General features: G+C 46.7%; 1 protein-coding gene across 1 annotated transcript in view; it reads right to left on the bottom strand.

Annotated features, from left to right (window-relative positions):
* The window catches only part of Arid1b (AT-rich interaction domain 1B), a 379,722-nt gene that overhangs the window by 238,741 nt on the left and 125,680 nt on the right, over positions 1 to 15,301 (bottom strand). The window contains exon 4 of the mRNA XM_059272809.1: positions 1,113 to 1,223. Within this exon, the coding sequence (XP_059128792.1) occupies positions 1,113 to 1,223 (111 nt within the window). The remainder of the gene's footprint in view (positions 1 to 1,112; positions 1,224 to 15,301) is intronic.

The raw sequence follows: 15,301 nt of genomic DNA, 5'->3' as shown, positions 1-15,301 counted from the left end.
TGCTTTTAAAAAGCCTCTATCGCAAACACAGAACCCACTGCCTTTCTCATTCCTTCAAAAAACAAGAACTACCCAACACATGGTCCAATGCAGCTCAACAACAAGAAGAGACTTTTTGGGAAGACTCATACCCTCCCCTCACAGAAACCAAACCTATACAAAGTAGGGTTTCACAGCCCTGTACAGCAGACTCAGAGGCAGTGTGTGCCCTCTAGCCATTATATACCTTCTTCCAGGGTACACAGCCAACTTAAGTGGGCATGGCATGTACATAGCCTGTCATGTTCTACATCCATTACCAATGCTCCTTCTCCAATATTGAAAAAGAACATAATGAATTTGACTTAGTGCAAGCAAAGTTACACTTCAGGTTAAGAATATGGCTCTCCCAAACTCAGGTTTTAAACAAACAGTAACAGAAATTTAACAGCAACAATAATGCTTGAGGTCAAAATATGTTAACAGGAAAATAAACGTAAAGACAGTTTAACAGGTTCACTCTTTTAGTTAATACAGACATCCTGATTCTAGGGTAAACTGAGTCCAGATGGACTGTTCCTGGGCATCCCCACAGTGCAGCCCCGCACTGAAGCCGCTGCTGGTATCACATACAGCCATCACCACACGCGTGCTGGTGCAAACACTGCACACACAAGCCGCTTGGCAAATTTCAACCGCATTACTTTCTTTGGGGCAAACTTCTCTGTATAGAGTCCCAGGACTATTCAAACTATTGACATCACTGTATCTTTCGCAAAGTAGGAATGTCTTTATGTTTCAACTCTTGCACTGACACCTTTGCTCTGTATCACTCCCAAAGTTCAACAAGCTAAAAGACGCTCAATAACGCAACAGGAATTCCTCTGTGCTCACGGAGCGAGTCAGTCAGCGAGACTTTCCAAAGGTGGGCGACTGAACTGCCCGGGACGCTGCAAACAAAACACACTTAACCAGAACCACGCGGCTCTCTCAAGAAAGGAGCCGCAAAGTTAATAATTCTCAAATAACACCGAAGCCTAGACGCTTCTCTCCTGTAATATAAAATAGAGCAGACAAAACAACCCTTGTTGTCAAACTTATTATGTTTTCCAATCAGTACAGTAATGTCTTACTGGTAAACTCGATGGTCTTTCCTGTTGGATTAAATTCAAGTCTTCGTGGTTGGATTTTCCAGGGGCCAGAGGAGGCTGAGATCTAGTTCCATAGCCTTCCTGAGACATGTCCTAAAATAAACACAAACATACAGTCCTCATCAGTATCTCTGAGTGTGAAGCTTCATATAGTAAACAAAAAGAAACAAGAGCTGATCATGATTAAATATTAAGTGATGTTACATTTCGGCCAACAGTCATTTAACACTTTATTAAAGCAAAGCAGCAGTGAGTCAATGACAGAAATGAATACAAACAGGAGACTGCACAGACGGAGGTGAGCTTGCAGGCAGAGGGGAGCTGCCACCCAGCAGAGCGAACCACAGCCGAGAGCTCACTGGACTGCTACATCCGAAAACAGGCTATACTGTTTAGTTACTCCTAGGGCAGGAGGGTGTGGGGACTATGGCACTCCTAGCCCAGGCTGGCCTTGAACTGTGATGACCTTCCCACCTCAGCTTCCCAAGGGTTGGAATTACAGGGTTGGGCCGCCACACTTGTATAGCTGAACTATGAGTTTGGTCAAATGCTATTTCAATTTTAAAAAATAATTAATGAAAATATTATCTTAAAATGTCGTCCTAAACATAGAATGGTATGAGTTTCTAGAAAACCAGTAAACACCCAGGCCCTGCAGCCCACAAGCCCATGTGGCATAGTTTAAAAACACACACACACACATTAAAGAACAAAAAAAGTGGGGAACAAAACACACCCCAAAACACCTGTCAAGAGCCGAGAAACCCAGCATTTCCCAGGGCCTTTTCCAGAACGCAGGTTCGCTGTTCTGCTGAACTAACACACAATCCAAATGCTACCCCACCCCACAGCCCCTGCCTAGCAGATGCTGGCTATTTAATACACTGCTCAGCTTTTCTACACCACTACCACACTGACACTTGAGACAGAGTCCCAGAGGCTAAGGGCCTATTACATAGCCTCTCACTTGGCTCTGAAAGCTGAAGAACCAGTTTCGAACGGGAGAGGGAAAGTAAAAAGAATGGAAAGTACTGCCTTCAAATAAAATTTTCTTCCCTTCTCTGTCAGTTCACATAGGCATTAAAGAACCATACACAAATTCTATTTGATTAGATATTACATGGAAAAATAATGTTTATTCGAAGAATCCTCTCAAACTCGTCTGCTGCCCCACCCCATGCTCACACAGAACACACTGCAAATTCCTTGGCTTCTTAAGCCAAGAAAGAGCTGGGTACTGGAAAGTCCATGAGCCTCACAAACTGGATCTCACCAGCCAGCACCAGCCAAGGGTCAGTGTAAACTGCCTTTAAACTGGCCCTAAAATAAAGGCGCATGCCTGAGAACAGCATTCCACAGTCTCTCTTACAGGCCCTTGGTCTCTTAGGGTGACGTAAGATGCCCACCCTTCGGGGCTGATTCTGCTGCAGCTGCCTGGGTTGACTTGGGAGTCACCTCATGACAAGATGGGAGAGCTACCTGCAACTGAATCACCATGCAACCACGGAGCCACAGCTCTGCAATCCGGGTGCCTGCAGAGGGTGGCACTTTGGCTTGTGGGGGCTGAGCATGAGTTGGAGGACTATTACCACCCTATCTCCCACCCCCAAAACCAAGATTCCCACAAATGGAGATTTCTACTTGTCACAGGGATGCCCTCCGGGGCATCCCACAGTTCTCTGAGATTAACAGCCAAGATTTCAAATCAAGTGGGCACAAGGCCTCCTTTAGGGGCCTTCAGACCACTACAGAGAAAGCACAGAGGTGCAGACCGGCCTCACAACGGCCAAGGAGATGAGCAGGCCTGCTTCTCCACAGCACACTTGCACAGTGTCTGGGAACCCGCCCTTCCTCAACCAGCTTTGATGCTGCTAGCTTCTCTCTGCTGCAAAATAAACTGCTTCTTAGAGGGCTTGGAGAGGGTAACCACAGGGGCACACACTGCAGCCAGACAGTGCCCTACAGAGGGCTTGGAGAGGGTAACCCCAGCGGGCACACACTGCAGCCAGACAGTGCCCTACAGAGGGCTTGGAGAAGAAGGTAACCCCAGTGGGCACACACTGGAGCTCAGACAGTGCCCCTAAAACAAGCAGCAAGAAGACCACAGCTGAACATGATCAGAAAATGCTATGGCCTCGCAATTCACTCTTGAGGCTTTCAATGTTCAAAATCATTAGATTCCATGGAAATTTTAAGTACTATTTCTAACCACAGAAACTTTCAGTTATTAAATACAGTTGGAAATAAAACCAAAATCCAATTTCATGTGAATGGGAGAATGGCTGGAGAGAGCTTGCTCTGCCTTAGGTGGGATTTGAGTGTAAGGACGGACTGTAGGAGCTTGTGGAGGGGTAGGAGTTCTAGCCTGTAGCAGCATCCCCTCAAGACCATGCGCAGAGGGACTGAACTGTCTATAATAGAGAAGCTGGGTTTGGAATCCCAGCATTTTGGAAGCTGAGGCAGGAGGACCAGGAGTTCAAAATCAGACAGACCTACACAGCAAGGCACCATACATCCCATAACTCACTTGAGCTATTACTATTATTATTACTATTCTTTAGCATGCGCTTGTTTTCACCCCCAAGTAACTAAACATACTTCTATAAGCAATAAAAAGGTACTGTCAGTACCAGAAAAATACATTTAACATTATATTTTATTTTTTTAAAGCACAGATTTATATTTGAAAACATCATTGCCATCTTTGGTTATTTATAAACTTAAGCCAGGATACACATATGAGCACTCATTAAATTTATCTGTCCATCATACAAAAGTTCGACACTTCAAAACACCACCATATCATGACAATCCCCCAGTGCACAGGAACCGAGCACTGGAGTGTGGTTCACCACCTCTGAATGTACCCACATCTCACCTACAGACGTAGTGACAGGCTCTGGTCTGAACCATTTCAAATTATGAATCAAGAGTCATGGGAAACTGACACACAGGGTACAAAGGGCATGGGCAGGGCTGCCTGCACATGCTCAGAAACTTTCTCTGAGGCATCTGGGAAATGGAGTTCACACTGTCTGTACACCTGTGACGGATCACTCCCTTTTTTGGGTACACTGCCACACCAGAGCATGAAGCAAGGTGACCTGGAACAGAGCAGGGTCCCATTTACCTCAAGTGTGAAGGAAAAGCTGCACTAAGGATCCAGTGCAAAGGCCAAGTGCACAACCCACTTGTTATTTAGTGCTGGGAAGGAGAGAGGTGAAGGAGAGGGCAGAGAGCAGAAGGGACTTCCATGGTGTGAGGTCAAAAGATGCAGAGAAACAGTGAAGAGGGAGAGGGTGTCCTTCCTAGGCTCCCCTTCCTCCACAAGGGGTATTAAGCTATTTTTTTTTCAGAGCTAATGACCGAACCCAGGGCCTTGCGCTTGCTAGGCAAGCACTCTACCACTGAGCTAAATCCCCAACCCCCCTAAGCTATTTTTAAAAAATAACCCATCTTTCCTCAGTTTTCCACTGAGTCCAATCACAAGGGAGCGTTTCCATCAGTCTCCCTTTAGACACAGCTGGAGAAGGCTTTCTGCACATGAACTGGTTCAGCTTCTTCAGTCTCTCACAGTACAGGTGTGACCACACAGCACAGCACTAACTGTAGACACCTCATGTAGCCACTCCCCTACTGATGGCCATTCATGTTGCTTCCGTTCCTCCTTGTCTTCATACAGCATTACAGTAAGCAACTTCAAGCCTGTGTATTTCATGTGAAATATCCCAGTATCACTATTCTCTACCTGTGTGATATGATGAACACAGACAGATACTGGCAAAGTACTCTTAACAAAGGAAGAGCCGAGCCGGGTGGTGGTGGCGGCGGCGGCGGCGGCGGCGGCGGCGGCGGCGGCGGCGCACGCCTTTAATCCCAGCACTTGGGAGGCAGAAGCAGACGGATCTCTGTGAGTTCGAGGCCAGCCTGGTCTACAAAATGAGTTCCAGGAAAGGTGCAAAACTACACAGAGAAACCCTGTCTCAAAAAACAAAACAAACAAACAAACAAAAAACAAAAAACAAAACATAGGAAGAGCCGATTCACACCCCAGTCCATCACTACAGAACAATACAAACCAGACGCTCAAGCTCCCATCACAATATCTAGCTCAATATGAAAAGCAGCCAAGTTAGAGTGAAAGAGGTGTGGGTACACCCCTCCACCACACACCACCGAGAGAAAGAAAAAATATAGACCATAGACCAAAGGGAATGAGACGAGTGAGGTGGAGTCAAACACAGTCACGGCAAACTCAACAGGAGACTGATGAGGACACACTCAAAGGGAAGCCAGCCTGCAGGCTTCGCACTCCAATAAAGAGCAGGCAGAAAAACAGAGCAACCAGGCGGTTGGGGATGTAGCACAGTGGTACAATGCTTGTCTAGAATGCACAGGTATGTGGGTTTGATCCCCAGTGAGCACATACTCACATTCACACATGTGCATGTGTGCACACACACACACACACACACACACACACACACACACTTGGGGAAGGGGTCCCCCTGCTTCTTTAACATTCTGGGCACAGGAAGAATGTCTGAGAGGCTTCATAAAGGCCAGTGTTACCCTGGTCAGAATCTTTTGGTGCCTCTGTCTCCCTACTCTGGAAACATCTACCTTCAGATAAACCAATCTCATTGCCACAAGGCATTTCACTGGGGTGGGGGAGACACTCCACAGACCACCACAGACTGCAGGTCCTGGGAGATGAGCCCAAGGAGAAGAAACTGAATGTGTCTCTAGATAAGGAAATTGAGGGCACACGGGCTGGGACAGTCACCGCCTTGCCACCTCAGGGACACCTACAGGAGACACCAGCAATGGGAGTTGACAACCCCAACAAGTGGCTGTGGAACAGCCTCCATCCACAGGCCAGCTCCTTCAAGGCCCTTGCTCCTGCCTACCACGCAGTAAAACGTGCAGGATTTGCTTGTTTGTGTGCAGTCATGTGCTGTGGTCTCAAGAGTGATGGACTCTTGATATGTATAGCTGTTTGCAGACAACAGGAAGCTTTAAGTTAAAACTACTGCATACTGAATGATTTAATATAATTTTCACTTTTTAAGTTGTAGTCTCCTAAATTTGTTTCTTTATAAGTTTCAAGGCTATATACTGACCACTTCCAAAATACTTATTCCAGTATCATGAATAAAAAATTCAAATACAAATTCCTCTTGACAGATTCCAATGCAAGAGCGCTCTTTCTGCCTTCCATTATCATTACACGGTTAAGGGCTGAGAGAAGCCAGACACAGAGGCCCATCACTTGGTTCCCCGACATCTTTCATCTGAAGTCCCTACAATGACCCCACACTGACCATTCCACGTCTCTCCATTAACATGGAAACATGTAAGGAAATTCAGCCCTCATGTCCATGTGTGACTCCTAGCCCTCAACTGTTACTTCTACTTCAGGCCTCACCTCCCAAATGGGTCTTAGGCTACTAGACACCTGTTCCTTCCTCTATGCCCATACACAACTGGCACATCCCCAACCCAACACAAACAATGTTCATCCTTCCTCCTGCCAGATGGAGGTCCTGTGTATTGGGAGCCCTACTCAGCATCCTACCCACTTCGAGCCCTATAGACTCATTATGAGTGCTCCAGGAATGCTCCCTCAGGCCTGTGGAGCCAGCATCCATGTGTGTGCAGAACAGCTCTTTGTATCCTCCAGAGAGCAGCCTCAGAGGCTGTGGTCAATGTCACCCTTACAAGTCCTGTCTCACTAGGTCCCAAGGGTGCCCCTCCCACCTCCATACCTCAGTTCACCCCTCATCCTCCACGGAGATGTCTGGGCTGACCACAGAACCTGCTAGAAGGATCTCTAGGACCCTGAAGCAATACCCCAGGCCAGCTTAGATGGGTCACCAACAGAACTGGTCCTCCCACGTTAATGACATCTTCAGGAGAAGACCACTGTCCTCTTGGATTCCCAGAGCTTAGCACTGACTAGCTTGACAGCAGCCAGGTAGGGGGCTGGCATGAGTTGTCAAAGCTCACACCCCATCACCAAAATAAAACTCCTGAGGACAAACACAGAGCTGAGCATCGGCTCACGTCCAGGAATACACATCGTGTTAGCAGCTATACTGTCTGGGAGCGACGTGTTACGAGACACAGTTCCCTGCCTGCTACTGGCAGAATTAAGGGGGAAGACGGCTGTGAAAGACTGCACTAAAAATAACCTGGAAATGAAGGAAGAAAAGACTATAGAGAGCGGCAAAGGCACCACTGTGGGTGGGGGTGGAACAGGACACTATGGGTCTCTAGAAAACAGGCCAGCAAGGCAGCAGTCTGCAAAACACCCACTAACACCTTAGAGAAAACTACCAATTCTTAAATTTTAATTATTTTTTAAAATGAGCCATCGAGATGGCTCAGTGGATTAAAAAAGCTTGTCACTCAAGCATGATGACTTAAGTGGGATCCCTAAAACCCACGGTGAAAGGAGAGAACAGACTCCACAAAACTGTCCTCTCATCTCCCCATGTGCCCTATACCACACTCAGGCCCACACTCACACTCAGATCATAAACACATCCTAGACACACAATAGTAAACTTTTAAATAACAAATTAAAAGGTCCAGGGAACAGGTTGAGTGAATCAGAGTATCTCACACTGTGGGAATCCCAGAACAAGACTCAGTTTCTTCCACAAAGGATAACAGAATAAGAGAGAGAGAGAGAGAGAAAGAGAGAGAGAGAGAGAGAGAGAGAGAGAGAGAGAGAGAGAGAGAGAGAGAGAGAGAAAATGCTAGAAATGTCTAAGTTAAAAGATATTAACCAGGGGCGTGTTGGTTCAGCCGTTAAAAGCATGGGCTGCTTTTGCAGATGAACTGGGTTCAGTTCCCAGCACCCACATGGCAGTTCACAACCACCTGTAACTTCAGAACTCTGTGGGCATCGGGCATGCACATGGTGGACACACAAATATGAAGACAAAATAATGACACAAAATAAAAACATGTTTAAAAAGGTACTAATCAAAGATTGGACTTAAAGTTCACAATGTCTGGATTTGACTTCAAACAGTAGGGCAGGGCTGGGGTGTAACAGGGTTAGAATGCATGAGCCCTGGGTTCAGTTCCAGCGGGGAGCACAGAGGAAGAAGACACAAGGTGGAGGATGTGGACAGACAAGGAAGCTGAGTGGTTCAATCCGTCTCCATTTTGTCAGTGAACTCTCCCACGCATGCTCCTCCCTCCTGCTCCCAAATTCCTCTAGCTCATGGAATGATCACGTGACAAAAGCCCAAATGCTTTTCTCCTGCTACTGCCACCACAGCTCAATCGTCAGCTGCAGTTAAAACCATGTTCTCCGCAGTATCTGATACGTAAGTGTACTGGTGCATTTGCACGTGCACACGTGGACAAAGGTACATGTGCACACTCACATCAAGGAGTCCAAAGGTCAGATACGTGCCTCAAATACTACTTAGCCTCTCTCACTCCAAAGACAACTCTCCTGCAGATTTGGAGGTACTCAAGAGAAAAGGTGGGCCTGAGCGGCGTCAGCGCTCCTTCCTGAGGAGGCTCAATAACACTCACAGTGACATTCTCACTGCAAACTCCGGTCATCAGTGAGTGGCAGCCAACTACTGCCCAGACTGAGGAGGTGACAGCTGTCCCCTGGACCTGCAGCGAGGGTGAGGCCTGTGAGGGGCACAGAGCACAAGCCTCTGTTTCCCCTCCATTCCTTCTGAACTAGCAGTGTGTGAGTGAGGAGGACAAGCGTATGGATGACTAAATCACATCCTAACATAAAGACTACTCAAGAGCTAAGGACTACAGTAATCCAGATTTTTAATAATTCACTCATTTTTCAAAACTCACAAAGATCAATCAATCAGCTGTGGTCACTCCTTGTCTGGGTACTCATCAGGGAAAGGCAGCACATGTTAAAATCTATGGAACACCCCAGAGTCTCCATTCCACAACTTACTATCAAAAACAGTCCTTTCTTCATCCAGAGAGACTAGCACCATGCCTGGCAAAGTGAACTATCCAGCTTACGGCAATTATTCTATTTCATTGAAAAGCACATCGAAGAATTAGAATCAAAATGTTAACTCATCTACTGTTGGGCCCTGGCCCCCGTTTTTGGGGAGCTGTTGCCTTGCTTGCTGACCTTGATCAGATGTCTTCCCTATGCTAACTCCCTACTGGATTCATTTCTCCTAAACAGCTTACCGAAAATTCCTTCTTTGCTATCCTGCATATTGGTGTAACGCTAGAATGTAAATCATCTGTAGCAAACTTCTGCCCTCCAGGTTCTCCCACTGTGCTGTCAGTCTGTATTTAAGGCCTCCTCCCTCCTTCAATAAAGGACATTCTACTGAGATGAATGACCCGCTGTCTTGTCTCTGTTTTAACCCTCAGCCCCTCGCTTGGACATGGTAAACAGGTAGTAACGCGGGCGTTGCTACAATCTACTAGGACCTTACCTCACTGCCACGGTGGTGACAGTGGCAGTGGCGACCGTCTTAGCAGCTAGTACTCAGTCACTACTCCTTGTTTGCCAGGCGTCTTTTGAGTGTTTTATTCACTCAGTAAATTCTTGGCCTTCATACTGACCCCATGAGATAGGTGCAGCGATTTCTCGGTATCTATGGAGTATTGGTCCTTGCACCAATGATGTATGGGCACTAGGGATCTCTTAGATAAAATGGCTTAGCACCTGCCAGACCCTAAGTACATTTTCCCCATACTTAAATCATGTTGATTACTCATGATACCAAATGCAATGTCAATGCTACGTAAACAGTTACACCATGCAGCATAAGGAGAGGTGGCAAGGAAAAACGTCTGTGTGTGCTCAGTGGAGATGCAACTTAACTTTCTGAATACTCCTATCTGGTGACTGAGTCAAAGGTCACAAAGCGCCAGATGTTCCGCTTCACTGACGAAGAACTCAAAGCATGGCGGCCGAATGATTCACCTGCGGTCAGGGAGTCGTCAAGTGGTTGAGCTAACTGGGAACCAATGCATTCTTCCTACAGTGTCCACAACCTTCTGTCTTACAACCCACTCAGTATCTGACAAGCTCTAGCCTGAAGTCACAGTCCAGGTATAACCAACTCTCCAAGTTCGCGTGCCATTAGTGATTACATATATCATTTTCATTAAATTATCATAATTGAGAGGTTCACAGTATCAAGGTACCTAGTATCAAGTATTGTATCATGACCAGGGTGAGTTAGTTCTCAGGCCTCTGTGGCTGTGAACTTTGCCCATATTTTCCCTGTTCCGCAGAGGTGACGACGGCCATTTATTTAGGTTTTATTCTTATTGGCTCTGAACACCCTGGGGAGCTGATTCCCACTGCAACAACAACGTGTCTTCATTCCTCCCAGACCGAGAAGCACATCACCTAAGGGCACAGCCCAGCAGGGCTGCACCAAGTTTACTGGGCAAAACTACACAGACTCAACAGTGGCATTCACCAGAAATGGCCCATAATTTCAATGAGATTTATTAAAGGAGGTTAATTACAAATAGCCAAATTTAGCATTATAATCTTTTATAAAATAAACTGAAATACAAATAAAAGCACTAAAGACTTCCCAAACCCTGCTGGTGCCTGATTTAAAATGCACAATAACAGCTCTCGCTGCCCGAGTAACTCTGGTCTGACCAGTTATCCCCACTGCCACCTTGTTACTGTGCACATGCTTCAATTAGAGGAACGATATGAGGGAGGGGCACCCTACGCAGACACAATGCATGAAACCCATAGAGTAGACAAACAGAATCTGCGTTTGCCGCGGGGAGGGCTCCGCAGGCTTGCCAGCTCATCTCTAACCCTGTACAGAGCCACCTGAAAAACTGACTGAGTCCTCAGAAATGCTGATGGAGCCCAAGCTACAAGAACTGAAAAGGGGATACGGAGCAGCTCAGTGGGAAAGCACCGGCCTCACAAGCTTGAGGACCAGAGTTCAGTTCCTAGCACCCATGTAAAAGCTGGGTGTGGTATTGTGTTCTTGTAAGCCCAGCCCTGGGGAGGGAGCTCCCTGAGTGTGCCTGGCAGCCCGGCCTAGCCTAATCTGTGAGCCCCAGGTCCCAGTAAGAGAACCTGTGAGGAAAGCTGACGGAGACAGCTCCTGAGAAAGGACACTGGAGGTCACCGCTGACCAGCCGGCCAAGCCTGCGAGCAAGTCCCAGGCTTGTGAGGGGAGCTCCCGAATGAAGTGGGCTGTGTTCCTGCAGAATGACTCGAGGAACTGAAGGAAACGAGACAGAGGATCGAGGACAAGAAGCAACAGAAAGCACACCAGAAGACAGGTGGCGATGGCTGTGTCACACCCCACCAAAAGGTCTCCACACCAAGACCTCACACAGGCCCTGTGAGTGTCTGACCAGGAGTGTGATGATAATTGGCCACTTTACTTCATTTATTCATTTCTAATGTTGCTTTTTTGAGATAGGGTTTCTCTGTGTAGTTTTGGAGCCTGTCTGGATCTCACTTGGTAGCCCAGGCTGGCCTCGAACTCACAGAGATCCGCCTGTCTCTGCCTCCCGAGTGCTGGGATTAAAGGCATGCGGCACCACCACCACTGATCACTTTAAAGAACTGTAAAAAGGAAGGACTTGAAGGCAGCCCTGGTGGCTCTTTCTTCACTGTAGTCTATACTTTAAGAATCTGTGAGAACATACGGCACAGTGGCACATCCCTTTAATCCCAGCGTCCAAGAGGCAGAAGCGGGTGGATCTTTGTTGCCTTTGAGGTCACTCCTCACAGTGAGTTCCAAAGCCAGGGCTGCACAGTGAGACCTTGTCTTATTAAAAAACAAAAAAAAGTGTGTGTGTGTGAGGGGGGGTCACACCAAGAGGGTGAGCACACTGAGAGGAAAATCACACTCTGGGGGGGGGTCATATTGAGGGGGATCACACTGGGGAAGAAAATCATACCGAAGAGACCACAGATCCAGGTACTCTCATCTTTACTAATCTGTGGAAACTAGGCCATATACATCACTTCTAAGAAATAACAGAAACTCTAGCTTGCTTAAAAATTCTTCTACAGTGTTTAAAAAAAGAATATATATGTATATATATATAGTGTGTGTGTGTGTGTGTGTGTGTGTGTGTGTGTTTATTTTAAGGATTCCTATGGTTATAGGAAAAGTTTACCTTTAAAAAGAGAATTAAATTTCTACTTGGGGAAAAGAAGAAATGTCCAGAAATGTGAGATTTATCATAAATTACATCATAATTAAACATGAGAATCATTGCTGTAAAGCAAGGATGATATCCAACATATTTGGCAACTTTACTAGACATTGCCAGGGCTCTGGTCAAGGGATCTGACAAGCTACGTCAAAAACCAGGGTAATCTACAGTGACTTCCAAGGAGGGTCCCCACTTGCAGGCAGCAGCACTGGGGAGTTTCACAGATAGGAAAATTACTAGGCTGTGCCCCAAATTATTGAGTCAGAACCTCCAGGAGTGGGGGCCACCAATCTGTGCTGCAGACACCAGGTCTGAAAGCAAATGTAAAGCCGTCACTGATGGCCTCAGGCTTGCCCATCTGCCCATCTCGGGAGCAAATCTGTCTCCACAGTATAAACAGCAATGAAAGAGACAGGGAACTCCTTAGATTAAAGCCAGCTGCAACCAAACCCAACTCCAGGCAGCACGGCTTCTGTGTGATGCCCAGTGTTCCAGTGCTAATGGAGTCAGTGCACAGGAACAAGGCCGGCTGGGCACGAGACCGGAGGGCAGGCAGGGTTAGCTGTGTGCACACCGGTGGCTCTCCAACTCTGATGTACATCCAGATGCCTGGAAGAGCTGAACACAGACACCACGGTCCTCCCCGAAGAACAGCTGGGCAAGAGAAGTTGCCAAGTCAACACCCTGAAAGATTCTGAGGCAAATAGTCCTTCCTCCTCTTCCACAAATCCTAACTGCCACCTGTCCAGTGGCCTGTCCCCATTCTGCTTTCACAAAGTTAACCCAGAGACGTGAACACATTCCTCACCCCACACGTGAAACTTTGGGGAAAATCAGTCAGCAAATGAACTAATTCTGTCATCTCCCTTACTGTATGTGGGGGGATGGGGGGTGGACTAGAGCCTAAACTAGGAAACCCCAACACAGCACTGCTTTAAACATTTATGAGCTGGGCAGCGGTGGTGGCGCACGCCTTTAATCCCAGCACTCGGGAGGCAGAGGCAGACAAATCTCTGTGAGTTCGAGGACAGCCTGGGATACAGAGTGAGTTCCAGGACAGGCTCCAAAGCTACACAGAGAAACCCTGTCTCGAAAACAAAACAAAACAAACCAACAAACAAAAATTTATGAATACTCTTCCACTGTAGCACAATATACACACAGCTTGTTACTCTACTTAAGAAATGTCTCTAATCAAAATGACTGATAAGGATGAACATTTACTTATTTATTCATGTATTTATTTATTTTCATGCGTATGGTGTTTGGCTTACTTGCATGTCTGTTTTTGCTTGCTACCCATGGAGGCCAGAAGAGGGCAATGGATCCCCTGGGATTGGAACTACAGACAACTGTGATCCGACCTGAGGGTGCTGGGACCAGAACCTCGGTCTTCTGAGAGAGTTTCTATCTCTAAACTGAGTTTTTGTTTCATACTTTCACATACTGAAATGAGCACTTTAAAGTAAAATGAAAAGTGCTAAAAGTAGCAAAAAGAAACACAGGGGGGTCCCCAATTTTCTTGCATTAGAATATTAATATAAAGGGAAGAGAAGGCTGTAAAAATACAGTGAGCCTCCACGACTCTGACATCCCCCACCCCTGGCTCAGTGGCATTCATGACCGGGTGATGCACCTGCCCTGACTTTCTGAACAGACCCAACACTGCAAAGCAGATGCCCAGAGCAGGCCTGGGAGACACTCTAACCCAGAACCAGGTCCAAATGCTCCCGGCCTACCTAAGCATTCAGGCAGCTCTGCCAGGGAACCCTCTTTCGACACCTTTCTGAAGGAAATTAAGTGTTCAAATAGACATCACAATGTCATTCCTCGATTTCTAGTTGGGTTTCCCTTTCGATTCTCATTCTAAAAAAAATACAATGTTTTGAAAATATTAATTTTCAAATGTAGCATTATGAAATTATAACACAATGCAGTTAGATTTCCAGTTACACTCCAAATATAAAGGGGGTGTACTACTACATTTTCCATTAAAGCCACAACTGTGGACGTGCAGCCATGACATCATCTTCTCGATGACTTCGTTTACACCCACAGGCTGGTGCCACCGTCAGCTTGGCCAGAGAACCTGCTTTTCGTCTTGGGCAGCAGTAACTGCAGAGACTCAGACCTGGTCAAGGTGACGAGGTGAGTGACAGCTCAGCCATAAATGAACATTAATGGGACGTCTGTGTCACCCCCTCCAAGGCTCAGGGAGCCTAACAGTAGAAGAGGCGGAAGAATACAAAGGGCAGAGGGAGAGAGAGGACAGTGGTGTCAACCCTTGTTATATCACTGAAGTCACGAAAGCTGGGATTACCTGCACAAGATCTGCCCAAGACTGGGGGATGCTCACCCTACCTTCTCTGGGGGTTGCTGGGAAAGGGAGAAGACATTTTCCTGAGTGGTCTAGTTACTGTAAACAGCCCCTCACACATGCTCCTGTTAGCAACCTTAAAGAAACTGACTGGGTCATCAAGTTTAAGGGACGTGTGTATATGCATGAGTGTGCATGCATGCGTGTATGCATGCGTGTGTGTGTGTGTGTGTGTGTGTGTGTGTGTGTGTGTGTGTGTGTGTGTGTGTGTAAAGACCAGGAAGATTAGCTGGGAAGAGGAAGGAGATCAGCAGAAGACAAGAGAGGGTAATGGGGGGTGGATATGAACAAAATACATATATGAAAATGTCATGAGACCAATTCTGTATAATTAATATATACTAATAAAAAAATAGATGAGAACCAGGTGTGGTTACTGATGGCTCCTAATCTCAGAACTAGGATGCTTCAGGTAGGAAGATTGCTGAGTGTGGGGCTAGCCTGGGCTATTTAGTAAGCTCCAGACCAGCCTGAGCTACACTGAGAGACCCTGGAAGAGATGTGCATTGACACCAAGGGTTCTTACTTTCCCAGTTACTAAGAAGAAACTCAGGCTCAGATCACTGAAGTCAGAACCACCTGACTCCACAGCAGTCAAGAAAAAGCGTCCGTGAAA

The sequence above is a fragment of the Peromyscus eremicus genome, chromosome 8b, assembly GCF_949786415.1.
Source record: "Peromyscus eremicus chromosome 8b, PerEre_H2_v1, whole genome shotgun sequence".
Taxonomy (NCBI): Eukaryota; Metazoa; Chordata; class Mammalia; order Rodentia; family Cricetidae; genus Peromyscus; species Peromyscus eremicus.
Note: the sequence above shows the minus strand (reverse complement) of the source record. Positions and strands in the feature narration are given on the sequence as shown.